Source organism: Phaethon aethereus, assembly GCF_964289735.1.
Source record: "Phaethon aethereus genome assembly, chromosome: 13".
NCBI classification, from domain to species: Eukaryota; Metazoa; Chordata; class Aves; order Phaethontiformes; family Phaethontidae; genus Phaethon; species Phaethon aethereus.
In genome coordinates this window covers 3,572,990-3,594,085 of record NC_138589.1, presented here as the reverse complement: position 1 = coordinate 3,594,085, position 21,096 = coordinate 3,572,990, and the positions used below count along the sequence as shown (strand labels likewise).

Genomic DNA, 21,096 nt, shown 5'->3' with positions numbered 1-21,096 from the left:
GACATAAATAAAATACAACTCACAATGTAAGCAGAAGTGTTTAGCGTTTATGAGCATCTTGGCAGTTTGTTTATACTTGTTCAGAAATTAAAATGAATGCACAGTAAAAAAAGCCCTCTTCCCCTAAAACAGAAATATTAGGTTTTTTTATAAACTATTTCCATTGCTTAACACAATGAAATTACTGAGTTGTTGCTGTGCTGACAAAGACATGGAATCACAGGAAAAGCTGCAAGAGCCACATTTAAAGTGTGGCCACTTGCTAATAGTTTAGAGTACAATTAATCTACATATGAGTCAAATAGCCACAGCTTTATTAATGTGTTTTTTTTTTTTTCAAATAATGCTTGCCATAGAAGTGTGAAGAAGGTCTGATAACCAGTGATTAAACGGTACACTTCCTATATGGAAAATTGAACATGGCTTTAAATGCTAAACTAGCACTTGGGAGCCACAATACGTTTGCAAGGGTAGAGATTACCTTCATTTCAGTTTAACAGTGCTGCCATTCGATGATTGCTTGGGGGGTTGGGTTTGGGGGTGGTTTTCATTTCCAATCCGCAAATACAGATCAGATGTCTAGCCTGAAACATGCTGTTCCAAAAATCTTGAAGGGCATAGTGACAAAAAACAAGCTGCTCAATTCTCTCAACTTGAGTAAATACTTCCTCTGCTTAATCAGCGTGTGTGGACAGGGACACTTTTTTTTTTATACTGTATCTAACACATTACTGTGGTTTAAAAAATAATTTCAGAAGTTTTCTTTTGTGTATAATTGAATCTTAGTTTCCATACAAAGAGAGCTAGACACAAATAGCAAATCAGCTATTCTCCATTTAATGTTATAACAATTAAGGAAAAAAAATCCAAACATAGTTGCATACATAAATGAACGTTGATACAGTATGTTCTCTCAGCTAATATATCAAACCTGAAAGCTATATTTAGTTGGAAAATAGGTTTTTAAGGGTTACCAACTAAGGCAAAAAAACCTCTCAAAATAAAATACTAAGGCAAAGTCAACTCAAAATTTTACAAATCATGTTTGGATTACTAACCTTACATATTTAAGTCAGTAGTCTTAAAAAAGGTAAACAAAACACCCAAAACCCACTGGCAGAATGAATAGCCTTCTTTCTTTCAAAACTAGCGTACTCGATATTTTCTTGGCTAAGAAAATAAAACATTTTAACAAATTTTAACAGACTTGGAGTGTAGTATGGAAGTGCTCCCTCATGACAAAATTAGTCCTGGAAATACTAAGCTGTTTAGCTTGACAGAGTTTGAGTTAAAATTCTTTAACCAAAACCAACCAACCAAAAACACCTACGAAAGTGGCAGTCTGGATAGTAGTTACGTAAATGCCTTTAAGCAAGACTCCTAGAAGGGAATCTTACTACCTCTTCAAGCCAACATTCAGGCTTTTTCTTCAAAACACACCAAAAACACCCCATGTGCACTACTTAATACAGAACTACAAAGCTGCTTCATCCACCAGTGCTCAAGCCGAGAACATCTGAATTAGTCTTGATCCAGCATCTCCTGGAAGGTGTAAGACATCTGGATTCACCATTTATAGCTTCTCTGCAAAGTCAAATATGCTTGACAGTGATCAGAATAGAGTATCTTTTTCAATTTTGTTTTACCTGTTAGAGCAATCTGGGGTCTGCTCAGACTATGGGTGAAAAAGGACGACAGTTTAAAGGCAGATCCTCTACCTGGGTGTCTGCAAAAAGTACACTTTTTTACCCTTTTTTTTATCTTCCCCTACCAAGGTTTGTGTGACTCTTTGTTTTCTTGTTTTTCAACAGGATCTGACTGATGTCTTTAGGCCTTTCTAATCTCCATCTTGAATCTGCTCTTTTGTTTGGCTTGCCCTCTTCCCATCCCTGCTTCCTACAGGAAACACTTTCTAATTAATTTGAAGAAACAAGGGATGCATGAGGGCACCTAGATATGAAATTCAAGTGATATTACAGAAAACGTTTGAAACGTGACACAATTTCAAAGTAATTTGTACTGTATGCCGCTACTAAAAAGCTGTTCGGAAAAACAGTACTTTTTTCTGCTTAGGTCTTTGCAACGTTCAATCTGTACAAGCTGGTAAACTTTAGGACTGGAACTATGTAAAAGCAGCTTCTTTCTCTTGCTATTTGTCCCCTCCACTTTCCCCCCACCTGATATGTTGGACCTTCTTTTTCCCTTACCATCCTTCAGCAAGTCTGCTTATACCCAGCTCCCCAGGCTGTACAAACAGTGAATATTCAGGGTTGCAAGTAGGTGTAAACAAGGCAGCTGAAATGACAAAAACCAGGCAGTTGGTCATTTCTGTCCTTTCCCATATCTGTCATCCGTACTGTGCTCTGTTGTATACTCATCTAATGAAGGTCCCATTTCTTTCCCACTTGGAAAAAAGCTAGTTCAAGTTAGACTCACTCTAGTTACATGATGAGGCCTTGTTAATTTTTTTCCCTGCTCTGTTTTTAAAAAGTGCTCCTATAGTGTGGTGGTTTACCTATCTCACTGTCAACTTCTAGATTTAAATCTACTCTAATATGGTTGATCTAAAATTTAATCTCCTGTAGTTTGCAGTTTAGGAGTGAGTTTACCTTGGATTTCATGGCTTTCTACAGTGATGAGATTTCTAACACGTACAACTGTATGTAACCATTTGTAGGGTATTAAGTTAGGCTGTATTCAGCAAATGGGGATGACCTTCTACTAATCCTCTTATATTGTGCTACTCATTGCATCTCCATTACATAAAGCTGGAGATTAGAAAATCCAATATGTGGATTTACTATAAATCATCATAAGAAATCCTCTAACCGTTTTGTGTACATAAAGCAGTAAGTCTGCTTTTTCAGACACATTCCATGTAGAATTCTAAGCCATTTGCCTTCGTTCATGTTAATAGTTCTGTGATAACTCTCTAACTGATAAATTCTCTCGCGGGCAAGCTCAGAGATTGTTTTGATCTTTGCTAGAAAATCTGTACATCTTTATAGGTGGCTTTTTACTGTAGCTTCAGGTTAACTTCTGCAGAATGACAGTAGTAACTAATAAGAAGGTATTGGAGAATGACTGTACTTTGTATTCCTCTATATATTTACAACTTATGCATTAACAGGTCATTCTTAATTAAGGCAGTGTCCTGCCAGACAGAGCATTGAAGGTCTACAGAAACACAAAAAGTACTGAAGGCTAGAGTCTAGTTTAGTATGAGGAGAACGGCTCAAAAACCTGTCTTCTTGCCGGTGCAACTCAAACTTGAGACGTTCTTCAGATGTACATCTCAAATTCAAGGGTTTTTTTACTGCCTCCTAAGCACAGAACAAAATGTTGCAGCATGCCCAACATGCATGACAAGAACTCTAGCCTGCACCGTACACCGAAGTCTCTGACTATTCCTGTTGATAAAAGGCACTCTGAAAATTATACTAGTATAAATTGTTTCGTAGGGTTGTGTTCAAACTCCTCCTTTCTGAGTATTCTAAATATTAAATAGACATTGTTAAGCAGTATGGAGATAGCAATAAAAAGCAGTTTACAATTCCAGTTCTTCTCATAAGCTTATGCACTCCTGCAGTGAGATGTTGAGATTGAGTAAGGCTTGCAGGGCAGAACCTGAAATGTGTTGGAAGAGAATGAGAATCTACTTTTAGACATGGTAAGTGTTTTGAACGAAATAGAGAAAGATCCAGAGACTGAGCAGTAGATTACAAGGAAAAGGCTGGAGCAGTGAGGAAAGGTAAAGAGATCCACAATCCACCTGGGGTTGTCAGCAGTTAAAGGATGATACGACTGTGTCTTCTAGTGGATTCATTCAGTGTGTTCATAAAATCTGTGCCAACAAGGCATCCATTGAGAAAACTAGTTATAGACTGACGATGTGTTAAAGAACTTCAGATAAATCCTCAGGTATCTAGGACCAGCTAACGTATGAAACTTCCCATTTGCCTCCGAGTGCCATGGAACACCTTGTAACTGATTCAAAGTAAGCTCAAATAGTTGTACCACTGCAAAAAGATTCCCATTTAAGAATTAGAAGAGGTTGTTAGAACCTTATTCTGTGAATGCAAGTGGCATGTCTACATCGTGATGCAGACGCTCGCAATAGTAGCGGAACGGGAAGGAGTTAGGCGTGCCCTTGTGACACTGGCAAAAACATGCTTAGACACGTCTCCTCACTGCTTTGTCCTCTAGCTCCCAGGTTCACGCTTAGTACTTACTAGACAGACTCCACTATCTTCTTGTGCAAGAGAAATGGGTAAACATGAGACTTAAATGAGTTGGTTTCACTATGCTATAAAAGTACAGAGTGTGACATCATAACCATGACATGAACAGGGATATTTGTTACTGTACCAAATAACTGGAGAGCTTGAGCTGTGACTCCTTGGGCACATTCAGTCTGTCTATACAGCTATAAACAATGTGCACAGGAAAACTATCCTCCTCTGAACATTTCATGCAGCCTTATTTTATCAGTTAAAAAAAAAAAAAGCACTTAGTGAAGTTGGCATTGAACCTGAAATTACTAAAAGGAAGCCTCTCTTATGGCTTGAAATGGTAACTTGCAAGGCAACCCACCATGTCCTTGATAGTCTGCCATTGCAAACATGGCCTGCCATATGACCGATCACAAACCAACAGAACCAGCTGGCTGCTCCACAGCAGAGAAGACTGAGGGTTAATTATAGCCTGGCAGCTTTTCTTTTTTTAGGGAAAGTTGACACCATACTACTTGCTGGTCATGAGGAGTCAAAACCAGGCTAAATATACTGCACTAAGCAATGTGACGTAGCTGCAGGGATTCTTCTCGCATAAATGCAGCTGATAGAACTCTGTCTGGAGTTGACAAAAGAAGGCTAATATCCGAGGAAGCGCGCGCTGCACTCTCTCCATAAGGTTTTTTGAGGTTTATTGATCCTCGTTACCTCTGTAAATGCAGCAATTTACTCATCTGTCCTCTAAAACACCTGAATTCCTATGTGCAGGCAGCAATACTGCCGAACCTAGACAGTTGATACGATCTGCCATACAACTATAGCGAATTTCTTTTTGCAAAGCGTATTTAAAAAGCCCCACTCTCTGCTGCTTACTTTAGCAACACTGCAAACCATCATGCATTCTAGAATATTTTTGGGGATCCACTTTTCTAAAACCAGTACATGTTCTAGTTTAAGTCCCGTTGCCCACACATCCTGCTTCAGTTCAGTAGTAGTAGTAAAGGATACACAGGCTAAAATTTTAATCAGATAGCACTACCAAAAAAAATGAAGCTGCTTGACTCCTGTAGGAAGAGGACCTGAAAACCAAATAATAGCACTCCAGTAGCTATTTGGTCTGCCCGTATCCATAATAGAACTTTAATTTTAAGTTGAGTTACTGCTTTGACCCAAATCTGGTGCAGATAATTGAGGGTTTAAAGTTTTGCATTACTTTCCTTTACTTAAGGGAGGAGCCGAGCCAAGACAAAGAGGTGGTTCATAAAAGTATGAAATTTTGATCAGTTATATAGAGCTACAGGATGTCGGGTTTTTTATTTCTATTTAAATGCAATAGTTTTAGTGTCATATTCTTGGTGCAAAACACATTTTAGTATTGCTTAAGGAAGTTTTTTACAAGTGTTTTTACATTTCTCAAATGTTTATGAAATTATGAGGTAGAAAGGTGTTTTTCATGTATGCTTATCTGGTACCTCAAGTTCTGTCTAACTTCAGTGTGCACTGAACAAAATCTTTTATGCTATAGTACACACTTAAAAAGGCTGTTGCTTTATTTACCACATTTCACAAACAACAAATACTGTGTGCCCGAGGCAAGTGCATGCTTCATTCTAGAGGGTGCTGGCTAGAGACATGTTACACGTGCTACACATGACACAATTTGTCAGGAATTTATAAAAGCAAAAACTCAATACTGTCAGCAGCCTTGTTAGGACAGACAAGTTGCTCAGAATCATATTGCTCTGCTAAAGTGAGAGGTAATCCTTACTGTATAAACTGTGCAGACTTTGTGGTGCAGAGACTGTTGCTTAAAAGAGCTAATTAACTCCACTGTTCTCTCTGGAGGCTTTTTGTCAGTGGGTTTCTTGTCTGCTCCTTTGAAAGCCTGGGCTTTAAAGAGGATTACCTGTAAAAGTTCATTTGTTTCATCCCAAAGTAGTTTTCTGCCCATCTCCCTGGATTCATTAGATCTTTATTTAAATGTCGCTTTCTTGCTGGTTCTACCGTAGTTGGTGGGAAAAATGTTCTTTTCTTAATCTCCTATTATTTGACAAGAACTTTTCCTTCATCTAGTCCATTTCTTCAAAATGGCAGTGGACATTCTCACTGAAACACAGATAATCCTTTCCACCTCCCGTTTAAATACATGTAACTTTACACTTCAAACAATTAAGCAGAAGTCGTCATCCAAAGTAGTAATTTGAACTGCCTGAATTTCAGGAGGAAGTAAGAACAGACTCTTTCATTCTCCCAGGAGTCATACCTAAGCAGGGCTTGGAAATCATGCTGGCAAAGCAAATGTGTGGCACAAATCAGCCAGTTCCCAGAGTAATTTTGTTAATTGTATTACAGCCTAATTCCACTAAACTTGCAGCTCTGTCTTGGGGAGGAAAAAACACACCAACCCCAACCCAGTATACTGTTGTAAGCTCTGCACAGTCACTAATCACAACTGAATAAACACGTGCTTGTTGGCTAAAGTAAGAAATACACTAGTCTACCTTCATTTTTCCTCCAGGAAAAACAGTTCAGTGGAATACGGTTCTTCACTTCCTCCTGGGTTTCTCACATTGCCTATGAGAGGTCACAGAGCCACCTATAGCGAGACAGTACTTAGTTTTCCGACACTGCAGACTGTGTGCGGCCTGACTGCAGATCAGTACCTCGGGCAAAACAGACAGATAGCCCGACAAGTAAAGGCGCGGCTAACAGCTGTTTACAGCAAGTTGCCTTTGTTTAAAGGATAGGAAAAATAAAAGCAAAGGTTTTATTTACTAGTACTCTTCTGCCTACGTTGTTCAGCGGAGGTGCGACTGTCAAAGGGCATAAGCACTTTTAGTTTGACCACAGTAAGTAAAGCAGATTGAGACAATTGCAGGAGGAATGTTTTAAACTAACACCAATACTAAAATGAAATTTCTGTACCATAAAGTTCATGATGATACAACTAGGCAGACGTCCAAAAATACTAACCATTACCTTTATGGCTCTGGCTGCTAACTGACAAGTAACTAAACATACAAGATAAGTGATATTGTTTTTAATAGGCACTCTGATAATTTATAAATAGTTACTTATGTCAACATATGTAGTAGTTGTGAATGAAACTGGGTATTTAAAGCTAGTGCTATTAAAAGAAAACTGAAAGTCACTTCCTGGTTGAGTGAACTGTAACTTCTTGGTTTAGTCCAGTCAGTAGTTATGTCTGTCTTCTTCTCTGACACAGACAGTTTTATCTCTGACCTGGAATACCAGCCATCAGGTTCAACAGAGAAATGGACTCAACATTCAGCACTCATGTCCAACTCCTATGTGGAAAATCTAGAGGGTGAGTCTGCTTACTGAAATGCTTCAATGTTTGAAATTGGAGCACAAAGGAAAGGGGAAAGTGTTTTAATAGTCTTAACACCTATGAGTGAAAAGCGCTGTGTAATACTTACATATTGCTGTAACTGGACACCTGTGTGTTCTGAAACAGTTGGAAATTCACAAGTGGTGAACCAGGTGTACAGTCACTCAGTAGAAACCCCCACATAACAGCATATACAGCTGCCACAGAACTTCCTGAGTGCTGCAGGATCTAGTAAAGCAACAGAAGAGGCTATGAAAATCTTAAGCCAGATATGGGCCAGCTTGCAGAGTGGCCAGATCAGGGACCTATGAGAAATTTAGAATGTCTCTCCTTTTTTAAAAGGATGAAGCAGTGTCAGTTGAAATAAAAGGAAGACAGTGGCGTGCACTACCAATCTTAAGTATTAGGAATACAGATGCCGTAAATAGATTTCTAGTTGAATGTGCACAATAATTGGGAAGGATCGTCTGGATTTATTTTAAAATGTTTTCAGCTTTATTTCATGTATAAACAAGATAATCCTGCACTATGGCTCTTTTAAATAGTAACAATATTAGAAATTGATGCATGGTCTGTTGGTTGTGTTTGTGTTTATACTCGTTCTTCTGAAGTGTTTTTCACTTTATTACAAACATGCCTAAAATGCCAAAGAACTATACTGTCCCTTTCTTTGTTCAATATATACATACATATATATGTTACACATAAAACAGATTTTACTTTCCCCATAGATTTTTTTTTTTTTTTTAAGTGGAATGCTTTTAAGTGTACAGTAGCTTTGGGATCGGTAACAGTAAAGTAACCAAGCTCTGTGTATAGCCTTAGTAAGACTCTCACACAATTAGCGTGTAGACAGAGCTTAAGTTTGCCCGCGAAACTAAAATAAATAACGATGTTGGTCTTTTACCATATGTCAAAAAACTGACTTAGTTCTGCTTTCCTTCCACATCAAAATGTTATTAGTAAGGTAAGCAGCTACTCTTCAGAATGGCAAAACTAGGGAAAGGACTCTGGACACTAAGTGGACACTTTTAGATCTTGAAACAGCAAATCGATTAGTAAAACATCAGTTATGGCCTAGATTATTTCTGTCTTCTAGACTATATCCTGTGCAGGATATACAGAATAATTGTTGAAGAGCAGCAGTTCTTGAAAAATGAAAACTCGATAGTAAAATAAGCCCCAAATACCACTATCATCAACTTAAGAGTAACACACAGGTTGGCAAACCCCAAACTTAGAATTCTGAAATGTACGCCGACGGGTCCCTTTTTTAAAAGGGCACACAAACAGAAAACCAGACCCAGAGGGAAATACGCTTACGCACAAACGCTAGCATTTAAGAAATACAATTGAGAAACACGACATTTTTAAAAATTCAAACAATGGGTATTTCAGGTATTTGGTGTAAGAAAGATAGTGTGGTACTCCTGCAAGGGATACGTTTACACAGGAAAGTTAGTAGAACAGTTCTGTACCTTGAAGAATGCCTAGTGCCAAATCAGACAAGCTAACCGTATGAACTATTAGTACAGAAAGCTTACAGGTTTAACTTGCAGGCTTAAATTAGGAAGAGTATAGCTTCTAGGTTACACTGCTGAACAGGATAGTAACCGTAACTATAGTGTGCTACAGGAGATAGACAATCTGTGACAGCAGGAAATACACTAATGGAATACTTGACTCATCCTTTATAGAATGGGTAAGCGTGATGACTGCTTCATGGAGCACTAAGTCATGAGAAGAACCCACAAGGGGAAACATCTCTTTATTTGGTCCAAAGGAACATACAGGGACTGCTTTTAAAAAAAAAAATTAAAAAAGAAATATCTTTGTTTCATCGTCATTTCAGCATTGTAGGCTGTGACAAACTTCAGATGGGAAACTACAGGAAAATAATAAAAGTTAAGAAAAAAATAGGTGGTCAAAAGGGCAAAATCGTTGCAAACAGTCTGCAAACTATTTGTGAAGAGTCAGATTAAGTGTACAACTACCCTGCAGTGAGAGAGACTACAAGCTGCTTCCAAATGTAGAAAACAGGATGAAAATTATGAGGTTAAATGTGAAACCTGACCAACAGGTGACAAATCAGGAATTCAATTAAAATTAGATGAATGAATTTAGAAAGTTTTTTGTAATGATGTTCACAGTTAAGGAACTAAAGATTCTCACGCCAAAGCCCTTTGAAAAAGGAACATGTTGCAGGACTTGTCTCAAGTTGAAGTGTCAGTAAAAAGGTTTCAGAACAAACAGACAGTGACAATTCACCTCCACTATATGACATACCAGACAACAGCTCAGTTGAACTATTAACTGTAACGTATAACCTCTTGCTTAAATCTGATTTGGAGCCAGGGGACTGGAAGTTGTTACATGTGACACTGCTGCTGCTCAGCTATTTAGGGTAGTGAAAACCAAAAACTGTCTAGAAACCACTACAGGAAGACCTCATGATTAAAGAAAAACAGTTAGTTCAAGGAGTGGAAATTAGGGTAAGGGAAGGGAAAAAAAACACACCTGCCCCTGTATATGACAAGTGACAAGCTCTCTGAACGATTCTTATTTAAAGCCATCTTGAATTTAAAAAGGACAATTCTATGAAAACTCACTCACTGGTGTTAAAAGTAGTATTAAAAGGGTGAATAAATGCTAGGAATTACTAGGAAACCAGCAGAGGATAAAAAAAGGCTGCTATATAGGTTTTATGTGCCCACATCTTGTCCCTCATGTCACAGAAGAGTTACATGCATACATGCTGTTGTTTTGTGGGGTGTTTTGGTTGAGGACAACAACTATGACCAGGGATTTGGAACAGAATTACATCAAATCAGCTGGGACTCTCCAGCCAGAAAAATGAGTAAGGAAAATATGCTAAGGATCATAAAAGAATGGGTGTTACAGAAAAAGTAATGGAAAATACTTCTTGAGAGGGAAAATAGTGTAAGTGTTCACAAGGTAATCATGCAGCAGGTTCAATGCATACCAAAAGCGTTGACAGAGTTATACATAGTTGAGCTTTGGAACTTACTGTCTCAGAATGCTGCGGATGACCGAATTTTGCACAGCCCGAAAAGACCTCAGGGAGAAAACTCTAAACGGGACCATTCAGCACAAAAGATAACTGCCTCTGGCTTGGGAATTCCCCACGACAACCACATGATGAGTTTTCCCTAGGTCTCTACTATTGCCCTTTACGTACCTAAGGGTTTGAAATCTGAACTGGTTTCCTTGTAGTTCTCCGTGGAGGTTTTCAGGCAGTATTTTTGACCTAAAAAAACCTAAAATGCTTGGTAACTGCCTATTAGAGAGATTCTCTTGTCATGTAGAAAGTCTAGATGCTGGTTATAGATTGCCAGCTTCCTGCAAGGGAAAAGGTCACTTGTACTATTCCCAGAAAGGCCTTTAGGTTCAGGAATTGCTTATATTTTCCTTTGTGCTCCGGTACAAAATACTTGTGTCTCAGCATTCACAGAGATAGGGGCCAGCAATTTAGGGGTACAGAGCAATTTTTAGCATGCTCGTATTTGGTTGGCATTTGATTTGAAAAGATAATGCCTTTACTTCTGATGTTAGAGCTTCAAACACTTATCTTGGAGATCATGATACATCTAACATGTTTTTATTCTAATATGAAATATTCAGTAAGGTGGTACAGGTATACAAGTTGACTGACAAATTATGGATTGGTCTCACACTGAGAGAATAAACATTGAAGAATTGGTTAAACAAACCAGCGGGGGGGGAAAAAGCATAAATCTTACAAACATTATCAAAGCACCAGTTCCCCTTTTAAGAACTTGTTACTCTAAATTAGTAATTTTTTTTAATTTATCCAAAACACTCAGCAACTTCTTATTAAAAGCACCAGCTTTCATGATGATGTCATGCTTCATAACATGAGAGCTTTGTTCTGTTCAAATCGGCTAACATGGATAACTTTTGGTAGGCGAGACTTTCTCCCGCGAGGCTGGTCAGTAGTGCTCACAGGACGCATCTCTAGTGGAACAGCTGATAAGATTACTACCCCATACATAGCTGTATGTGTCACTCACTGCACAAATGGCTGAGCTGTTCAACCTAATTTTAGTTTATCTTAAAACTCTGGATTGCGAATTACAGCAGTTTGAGGAGATCTTCATGAACAGTCTTGGCTGTTCATGCAGCAAACAGCTGGAACAATAGCTTTATCAGCTGTCCCAGTGCAAGGCTTCAGTGACCAAGAGGCAAAGCCCTCAGCCTAAAAGATAAGGGTGGGGGGAGGCCTCCTGTGGCCCAGTTTTCCATCAGTCTGAGTGGCTCGGCTGTCTTTCATGTGTGCAGTCAGTAGGCCCTTAAAAAAGGGCAAACACAAACAGAACACTATGTGAAATCGAAACAGTGGGAACAACCCAGTAAAACGGAGTATGTGGTTGCTCTTGTTTTACAGGCTTGACAGCAGATCCAAAAGTCAGAGCTAGTTATCTTCTACTCTGTTCCACTGGTATTGATGTCAGTACGTGCTTCATTTTTTTGAAAGGTTACAAGGGCCTTGAGCCTCCAGATGACTTTCAGTGCTTTTTCAATGCAGTACATTCATGCTTTTTCAATGCAGCAGAGAGGGGGAAGAACAAAACCAAAACACAAAACTACAAAAAACTTTGAAATACAATACTACAGTGTCACCAGTATTGACGGGTCCAATCTAATCTGTCTGTAGGAGAAGGTTTTCTCCTCACCGCGTTAAATTCTGTTCTGCACAATCTATTTTTAACTATTAGTATAAATTTACCAGCCATCTTACACTATGTATAAATATTAGGGAAGAAAAAGGAGAAACTACTGCAAATAAAACAAACAGCTGAAATTCTGAAATCTGGGATAACTGCCAAAGAGGTCAATTAAATAGACACAGGAAAGTTGTTAAAATAATTTCCATTTCACAGCCCAATTTAAAAAAATTTAAAAGCTCTGTATCGCATTTGGATCCATGCCATACCTGACCAAAGTTTACAAGAAGCGGTTATCACTTTTGTAGTGGAGTAATCCGCCACATTTCTGTACAGTGTAGTGTGTGCCACCCCTCTCTCTCTTGATCTGATCCAGTCCTGATTTCAAGATGAGTAACCTGAATTGTTACCATATAAAATACTCAATGACACTTTTGATGTTATCTGCTCAATTGGCACTGATTATCCAAAACAAGTTTAGGTGATCAGTAGGTACTAAATGAGTACTAAGTATTAGCTAGACCCCTGTAACTATTTAGCATGTAAGTATTTCTGGTTCCTTGCCTCTTGCCGGTAGAGGTCCAGGGTATGGGATTAGCAGCCAGAACACCTGGCACTACAACAGGCAGTGATTTAATAGGGGGGTGAAGAAGGCAGTGGCTGAAAGAGTCAAGGTCCTACTCACACAGTTGTTCACCTCCATCTTAAGGCTTGGGAGACCGGCTCCCTTCAAAGAGGCAACAGAAATACAAACTACACAACACAAATGAACCAGGCAGACCGACCATGTAGAAAACCTTAACAACATACTTGAGATCTGTATTACTGAATCCTGAACAAGCTCTGCAGCCTTACCCTAGAAACTTATGCTGAAGAAAGGAAGGAAATTTTATAAAAAATAAGCACATGTATTAAAAAAGCCATGCATCTTGGTTTCCCAGTATCTAGTTGCTAACTGGATGGCTTTTAAGGTTAAGCAAAAGAGCACATGAAATCTCTCTATCTATGTTTCCAGGACAGCGTAGCCCATGCACCCCATAGTCAAAAATAGGAAAGGTGGGATAGAGTGTTCTGGAAGTAAAGAACAGCAGTTTTCTTTTGTTGGTAAAGCATCATCAGTGTAGCTTGAACTCTGTCCTTTTCAGGATTGTTGGAACTGACTTTTGCCTCCCAGTCTGTCACCTAAGAACTTGGATTTTGCTGGACAACATTATAGAAAAACCTCTGTTTATGCTCTTGAATTAAGTTTTAATCACAGACCATTACATGTTCTGTGATTGACCCTATGTGGAAGAAGGTAGTGTCGTCATGCACTCAAATACTAACCTTGGGATTTCTATTTTAGTCTTTAAACTAATATGATTTTCTCCATCACAAATTAATACAAAAAGGAAAATGCTGTATTTCGCTTTCAGTCTTGTACATTACTATGCAAGATTTTAATCCTTCTTACTGACTACACAATTTACATTATAAACTTCTTTAATTTATACCATTCCACTGTCAGAAAGACAAGTTAATTAAGATAATTCTGGTAAACACAGGATGTTCTTCATATAAAGCCAAAAGCTTCCCAATTTAGAGACATGGAGGCATCTCATTACGTACTGCCTTAGAGCAGAGTTGTACATCTCTTCAGTGAGCTGTTCCAAAGGACTTCCAGGCTGGCTAATTTTGGTAAATATTCAATATGGCTTCTTTACAATGTGTTTTTTCAGGCTCTAAAAGACCAGCCTTCTCCAGAAAAGCTGCTTTCCTGGTTCAGATGCCCATTCCTCCATCTGCTAGCCTGCAGGCTAGCCTGGCACTCCCCACCGTCCCCGTTCATCCCTTCCACCACTCGCAGCGGGTTGGGCACAGCCAGTCGGCAGCAGGCCCGTGCCCCATCTAGCCTGATACCGCATCACTCCCAGTACCGCCCTGCCCACTCGCCTCAAAGCTGGCGGGCAGACTACTGCGTTGCAAGAGGTTAGAGCCCTTTGATCTCAGCCGCTGGCTTCTGCCGGCTGTGCTTGCTTTGAAGCATTTTTACCATCATCTATACATAATCTAAATCAACGTATAGTCTTCTGCAGCCTGCAGGCTTCCCCCTTCCATTTGTTGCCTACAGATTTCCAGACAGCTGAAATGGGCACTCTTGGAAATTATAAAACGGGAAGATGTGTTAGTCAGGAGGCTGTGGTCTGTGAAAACGTGAAAAAACACCTTTGCCAGACATAGCAGAAAAAGGATTTTGGCCTTTCATTTAGGCCTGCACAGCGCTCTGACAAAACACTCATTTTGGATACGTCTTACTTAAAAAAAAAAAAAAAAAAAAAAAAAAAAGAAAACACACAAAACCAAAACACAGCCCACACACTTGAATACCTGTTGGGTTTAAAAATTAGCAGTACTAACACAATCACTGTGGCAAGTAAAACAACTCCACTAGAATTTTCTGTTGGGACGAAGACAAGGTACTGCATAAACCAGTATTGGCTGCGTGCCAAAAACGTTGCCCAAAAAAATTCTCTGACAGCAAAATGAAAGGTACAACAGAGCTACTGCACCAAGCTATGAAACAGCTTCTTGTAAACAAATCGATGATTACTTAAGGGGGGGAAAAAAAAAAACCCCACGACACATACAGAAACAACACAAACTAACCTGTAATTTTAAATACCCTACATAATGAAATACGCAGAACTTTGGCAAATAAAACACCACATGACCAGCTATTGCATTCACAGTGTAATGTGATTTAAGGAAAATTTAATGCCATATGGCTACACGCTGTTCGGTTAATAAACACCTTTGCCTGTGGGAACTACAAAACATTGCAACAGTATAGACCAGTTTGTTCTGATGTTGCCAGTACAGACACATGTCATTTATCAGTCCAGTAATTTCAAAATATACAAGTTATTTAGCTATGTTGCTTTTTCTTGTGCTGCTCATCAACCTTGGTAGAACTGAACAGCTGCAATACTTGATTTGCACAAAGCAACTGTTGAGCAGCGTACAGTAGATAATGGCTGTTAGCAGTCCCGTAGTTAGAGCAAGCTGACAAGTGCCCCAACAGAAACTGATGGAGCAGAGTTCTTGTGAGTAAATATCTAAATTTTTGGGGTTTTTTTTTTTAAAAAAAGGTCTTGTTTTTTAACAGTTGTTTCCTTACGCATTGTGCTGGCATAATAAAAATACTTGGAAAAGTATCCCACCTGCAGTCACACAATTTTCAGTGGCATAGTGCCAGTTAAGTTCACTGACTGAAAGATTTTTTTGAAGCCCAATAAATTGCAAGTCTTGTAATGCCTGAGGGAATTGGTTATTACGTAGCTCATCTGAACTGTTTTAACCTTTGGGCTGCCATAATGTGTATTTTTAACAAGCTGTACTTGCATTCATGCAAGAGAATACCATTGCCATTGATTGACTTTTAGATAGCAAATACCTCCTCCATGGTTACATATGGGTAAACGACACAAGGTGATTTTAAAGCTTTCCTATGAAAACTAAAAGATATAGGCAAAACTTGTTTTCAGAGTTGGGTTTTATATACATTATACATACTTCAAAGCATTCGCAACATTACTACATTTTCTTTCAGAGCCACTTAAGCTACTGCTGCAGCAAAAGGCAGTGCTCAGACTGTTGAACACTCTGTAAACGTAAAGAGCAATTTACGCTACATGTACATTGATTTTGTTATGCTTCTACCAGACAGAAGTTGTTAGTAGGAAGCTAAATCCTGCTACGGAAATTAAGGAAGCATTAAGAAGGGTGGTGAAGTATATCAGTATTGTTCTGTAAAGTTACCCACTGGAGAACAAAAGAGCAAAAGCCTCGGTCCCAAATCTGTTAAGATTTTCAACAGAAGCAGCTTACCAGCAAAAAAAAAAAAAAAAAAAAAAAAAAAAAAAAAAAGTTTTCTTTTCTAGGAATGCTCCCTATTCAACAAAAGGATTCCATTAAATGTCTGTTTATAGAAGGTCCAAACATAATCATGTCAGAGGCTTTTCTTTTATTACCATAATTCAGCATATTCAAAGTCTTGCTGAGTAAGAGGAACTGTATACCTTCTGCCACTCAATCATGGAAAACAACATGATTGCCTCTTCTAACTATCAAATAATAATTTATATTTTGGTTATCATCTAATATTTCTCTAAAATTTGTCATTACTATTTAACATGATATTTTTCATCTCCACTTAGAGTATTATTCAGTTTTCTTAGTTAAACTTACCATTGCCCGTTTTGTAAAATGGACATTTATATCACTGCACCTATGCTCATCCATTAAAATAATTGTTTCTGTCATCTTCCAAACTCAATTGTACTGCAATCAATTACCTAGGCTTTAGAATAACACTCCAAAATTGTCATTTGTTGATAACTTAAGTGCTACTTTGTCATATGCACAGTGGCCTTTCCTCCCTTGTAAATAGGACCAGTTGACTAATCTTTGCTGAATTTGACACACACACAGACAGACACACAAGCTGATGTGACCTGCATATCAGTCAATCTTAATTCTTCACCATAGAAAAGTTGACTAATAACTAAGGGAGATTTTGTTACTGCAGCTTCAGAAATGCAAGTATTCAGAAAACTGTCCAATTAAATAGGTATATAGTGTTAAAAAGAATGTTGTATTAACCCAAATCCAAGTTCTAAGGAAGCTCTGTAAGTAGCTTGAGAGCGCCAAGAGTTATTTGTAGTGCCTCTTGAACAGAAAGAGTTCTGTGGGAAAACTGGGATTAAGCTGACCTGTGCTGTGCCTTTCCATTACCTGGTTGTCAGGAATATGTATGTGCTTATTTTTGTCAAGTGTTTCAGGGATTCTCCAGCATGGATTATGGTAAGTACAAAGCGTAATACTAAGAGAAACTGGGATTTTTTTTTTCCCCCCTTGCTCAACTGTCACTGAAGTTAGGTCCCTCATTCATCCTCTGTTACTTAACTGCACCAAGGCTTAGCACTGAAATACTGTTTTTTTAAAAGGGATACACTGATGAGTTCTGCCTTTTAGAAAGCATAAAAAGTAACTTCTAAATTTTTTTTTTTTTTTTTTTTTTTTTTTTTTAGTGAATGAGATCATAGGAAGAGATATGTCACAGATCTCAGTGTCACATGGAACAACAGTGGCCAGCCAGTCTGCACGTCCGTGTCCTGGATCTCTGGAGACAAGAATATCTGATGGAATCCAGTAATGGATAAGCTTACAACTAAACATCCATGAAAACTTAACAGTTTCTCTGAATATTTCTTCGTTCTCTTCCTCTTTAGACTTACTGTGCTTCCAACTCTGTGGCCTTTATGAACTGGAACAGTGGATCCTTGCAAAGCCCTTTTAGTGGGTTACATTTTTGATGTAGAGACAGAGCATTTTAATTATAGTTCCTCAGATGCTGTAAAGAGACTTCCTAAAATGGACACACAGAATCTACACCAGATATTTTAACTGTTTTAAAGTTACAAACAAGCTTTGCTTTTTGCATTTAAATAGAATACTTTTATATTGTAAGTGCTTCAAATGTGTGGAGATGTTAGTTTGCTCATATAATATTCACAGTACTGAATGTGGAAAAGGATTTAATACACATCTTCAGTGTGCTGCTTTCCCTTAGAGATAGTATAGTTTGTAACTGATGATTTGTAACACCTTTTGGTCATTTTGGAAAGCCTTTAAGCTTATATTGTTTAATTATTTTTTTTAATACGCTCTTCCAGCGGCAAATCATACGTGTCATCTGAAGCCAATGCCATGGAAGCCATTGTGTATGCAAATACTGTAGTGTTTTCTTTCTTAGATTCATAGGAAGCAAAGCCAAACGTAGATCTGCACTTGTTTATAAACTGAAAATATTACTTGATAGGCTGCAAAAAGACCATTCCATCATGAAAGTGTTGGGATAGAAATGACATTCCAAAATTTAACTTTTATAACTTTGTGGATAATCTTCCTATTCTTTATTAGCACAGGCTCCTTCTTGAAATAGCTTTTTCTTAGAAAGTTACATTTGTAATCAAATTTGAGCAGTAGGATTTTAGATTAAGGAACAGCAACATCAAAGCCATGTTAGATACAGGAGAAATTTTAATATTTGCTGAGGATCTAAGTGTTCCTATTATCCCTACAGAATATGGTTTTGAAATCACCAATTCAGTGGCATTCGAGTTTTCCATGCAATAAATCATTTGATTACATCTGTATCTTTTATATGCTGTATGCCTGACCATGCCACTTGGAAGTCCTAAGGAGATGACAGTTACAGTTCCTGAAATTTAAACTGTTTAAATGTCAATTTGCTAAGAAGTAATTTACTGTGAATTAGTGATTAGGTAGTATAATTTGCCCGCGTTTAACTGTAAATGTGTGAAGCAGAAGCTACCAAAGAAATACGCAAGATTCATAGCAGCAGTAGACTTCGTGCTGCGCTCAAAGGATGCATTTCCCTCACCCACATAATCTGATACATTTGAAACAATCTGTTTACGTAGTTATTGAAAGTCTCGGGCCTCTATGATTAGAAACCTAGGAGAGGATCTGAAACTGCCTGCTTAGGCCACAAACATTTCCCTCCCCCAGAAGACACCGTCGTTTACAAAGCTTTCCGATATGGAACATACAGGGTACAACAATCACAGCAAAGCAAGATCAGAAATACACTGAACCTCAAAAGATGTTAGTTTTAGTTCCTCATTTGGGTGAGCCGTGGTGCTCTAATGAAAATGAAGGGCAAACACACTCAAAAATTTTGAAATATAGGAAGTGTATTTGCATTGAAACTAGTTCAGACAATTGCGGACATTTTAGTGGTTTAACATATGTGGAGCACAAGCCTCTTTCTACAGAAAATTATTATAGACTTTTACAATTACAGTAAAATAGTCTTAAAGTGGATACCATTACCACGTTATAATACCTGTAAGAGTAAACATAGATTCTACTGACGTTGTGTTTTTGGCAGACAGTCACGGGGAAAACTTTCCATTGAGCCTTTCGCAGGCAAGACATTACACCTAAATTTAAGTCAGTGTCCAAGCAATACCATTAAAGTAGCGGTAATCGCACCTTTGTAATAGCTGAATCATGAGCTTTTAAAAAGACCATACGTTAAGCGGGTGAAATTATAACTCTTTATCATGTACTTCCTTTCAAGAGCGCAGCCTAAGGCTACTATCTTGATGTTTCATAGTTATTTCAAACAACTTAATGCAAGGCCACTACACGTGCGCCAGAAATCCTAAGCATCCTTTTTTGTGAATGTATTGTTCAATGGTGCAAATCTTTAAGTTTGCAGAAAAAAAAAAAAACTGGCAGGCCTGTAATCTGAAAAGTCTGATTTGTAATTGTCCCTCAGCAACGGTGCTTTACTCTGTCCTCTACTCATTTACGATAAAGATCCTAAAAGAGGATTCACATGCTCAGAAATACATCTCCTTACGTTTTTAACACTTAAACAAACACCACCCCCACCGCCCCAAATCCCTACAGAACTGTAAGTGATGTAATTGTCTTCAGCCTGTGTGCTGGTGGAAAGGCATGTTCCAGTTTTCATTCACGTATCTGGTCTTTTGCATTAACCATTGTTTGTAGGAGAATTGTAACTTCAAAGCTTTTCATACTGTATGGGATTTATGCTCCTTTATCCTACTGGTACAGACTCTCCTTGCAAGTTCTCCAAGTAGCTGGAATTCACACTGTACCTAAAATATAGGAGCCCAAACAATCCGGAGTTGCTATGCACTAAATTTTCTGATGCCTTTAATACCTTGATGCCTGTAGACATAGAGACGCTTTCCTATTTAAAAATGAAATTTAAAAAAAAAAAAAATAGCTTTGGATACTAAAGCAGTTTTGTATTTGCCTTGTAAAAACTTCAATGCAAGGGTCTTAATTTTATTTTAGCTTGTGTGATAACGTAGGTGAAGACTGTTAATCTTGTATAATTTTAAGTGATACGAAAAGCACACAATCTCTATTGGACTATGCAAATTTCATTAAACAACAGAACCCGGCAACTGTTGATACTTTGTTGGCATCCACTTCCTTGCCCTTAAGTCCTTTCTTCTCCCCGAGTACTCTCCCAAAAGGTTTTAATAATTTATATTATCCTGAAGGAAAGCCTTAATGATGAGGTAGCTTTTCTCTAAGGAGGGTCAAAGATCAATGTTAAAAACAAAAAATTTGGGGGTACTATATTAATCTGAGGCAGGGAGGGTGATTTCTGAAATTATCATAAACTAGCAATCTGAATTTCTGTAGTAAAACTTTGATGTTATCAGGGGAACTGCCATCCTTTTTAAACCAAAGAATGAAAATAACGTGACAGTTTTGTTCTGATACAAACAGAGCTTTGAAACTCTATTTTTGATACTCATAATGGATGTCATTCCTTCAGGTTTGGAAATCGTTCAAATTGAAGTTTTATATTTAAAAATGTGGGACAATAAAGATTAAGTTCTAGATGTTTACAGAGCCTTGTATTGTAATTTCATGTACATTTTGTATTTTAAACATTTTTGTAAGTTATGATTGCAGTGCTACTTGCAGAAATAAAGGGAAAAACTTGCATTTAGGCTCTTAAATCATAGTGTTCAAATAAATAAAAAGAATGCAAATGCATTGTCATTTATTTAAAAAGCAGACCCAAATGCAGAGCAGGAAGAAACTCCCTATTTGTGATGCAGTGGTAAACAGCTGTGCTCAATTGTGACATACGAAATGAGGGACATCTAATATTCCCCCAGGAGAGTGGCAATTTTGAAGCAATATGTTAAAAGAGTTTGGGCAGCAACAGTTAACCTATACGTACATA

At 38.0% G+C, this 21,096-nt stretch overlaps 1 protein-coding gene across 2 annotated transcripts in view; it reads left to right on the top strand.

The window, feature by feature from the left end:
- Positions 1–17,792, top strand: part of NFATC3 (nuclear factor of activated T cells 3) — a gene marked incomplete at its 5' end in the record, with an annotated part of 73,733 nt that extends 55,941 nt beyond the window's left edge. Inside the window, 2 exons of one of the 2 annotated variants that reach the window (XM_082005779.1) lie at positions 7,459–7,560; positions 17,360–17,792. In XM_082005779.1, the coding sequence (XP_081861905.1) occupies positions 7,459–7,560; positions 17,360–17,484 (227 nt within the window). In that variant the 3' untranslated portion in view covers positions 17,485–17,792. The remainder of the gene's footprint in view (positions 1–7,458; positions 7,561–17,359) is intronic. The other variant, XM_082005780.1, reaches the window with a different exon arrangement.
- Positions 17,793–21,096: the final 3,304 nt, after the last annotated feature.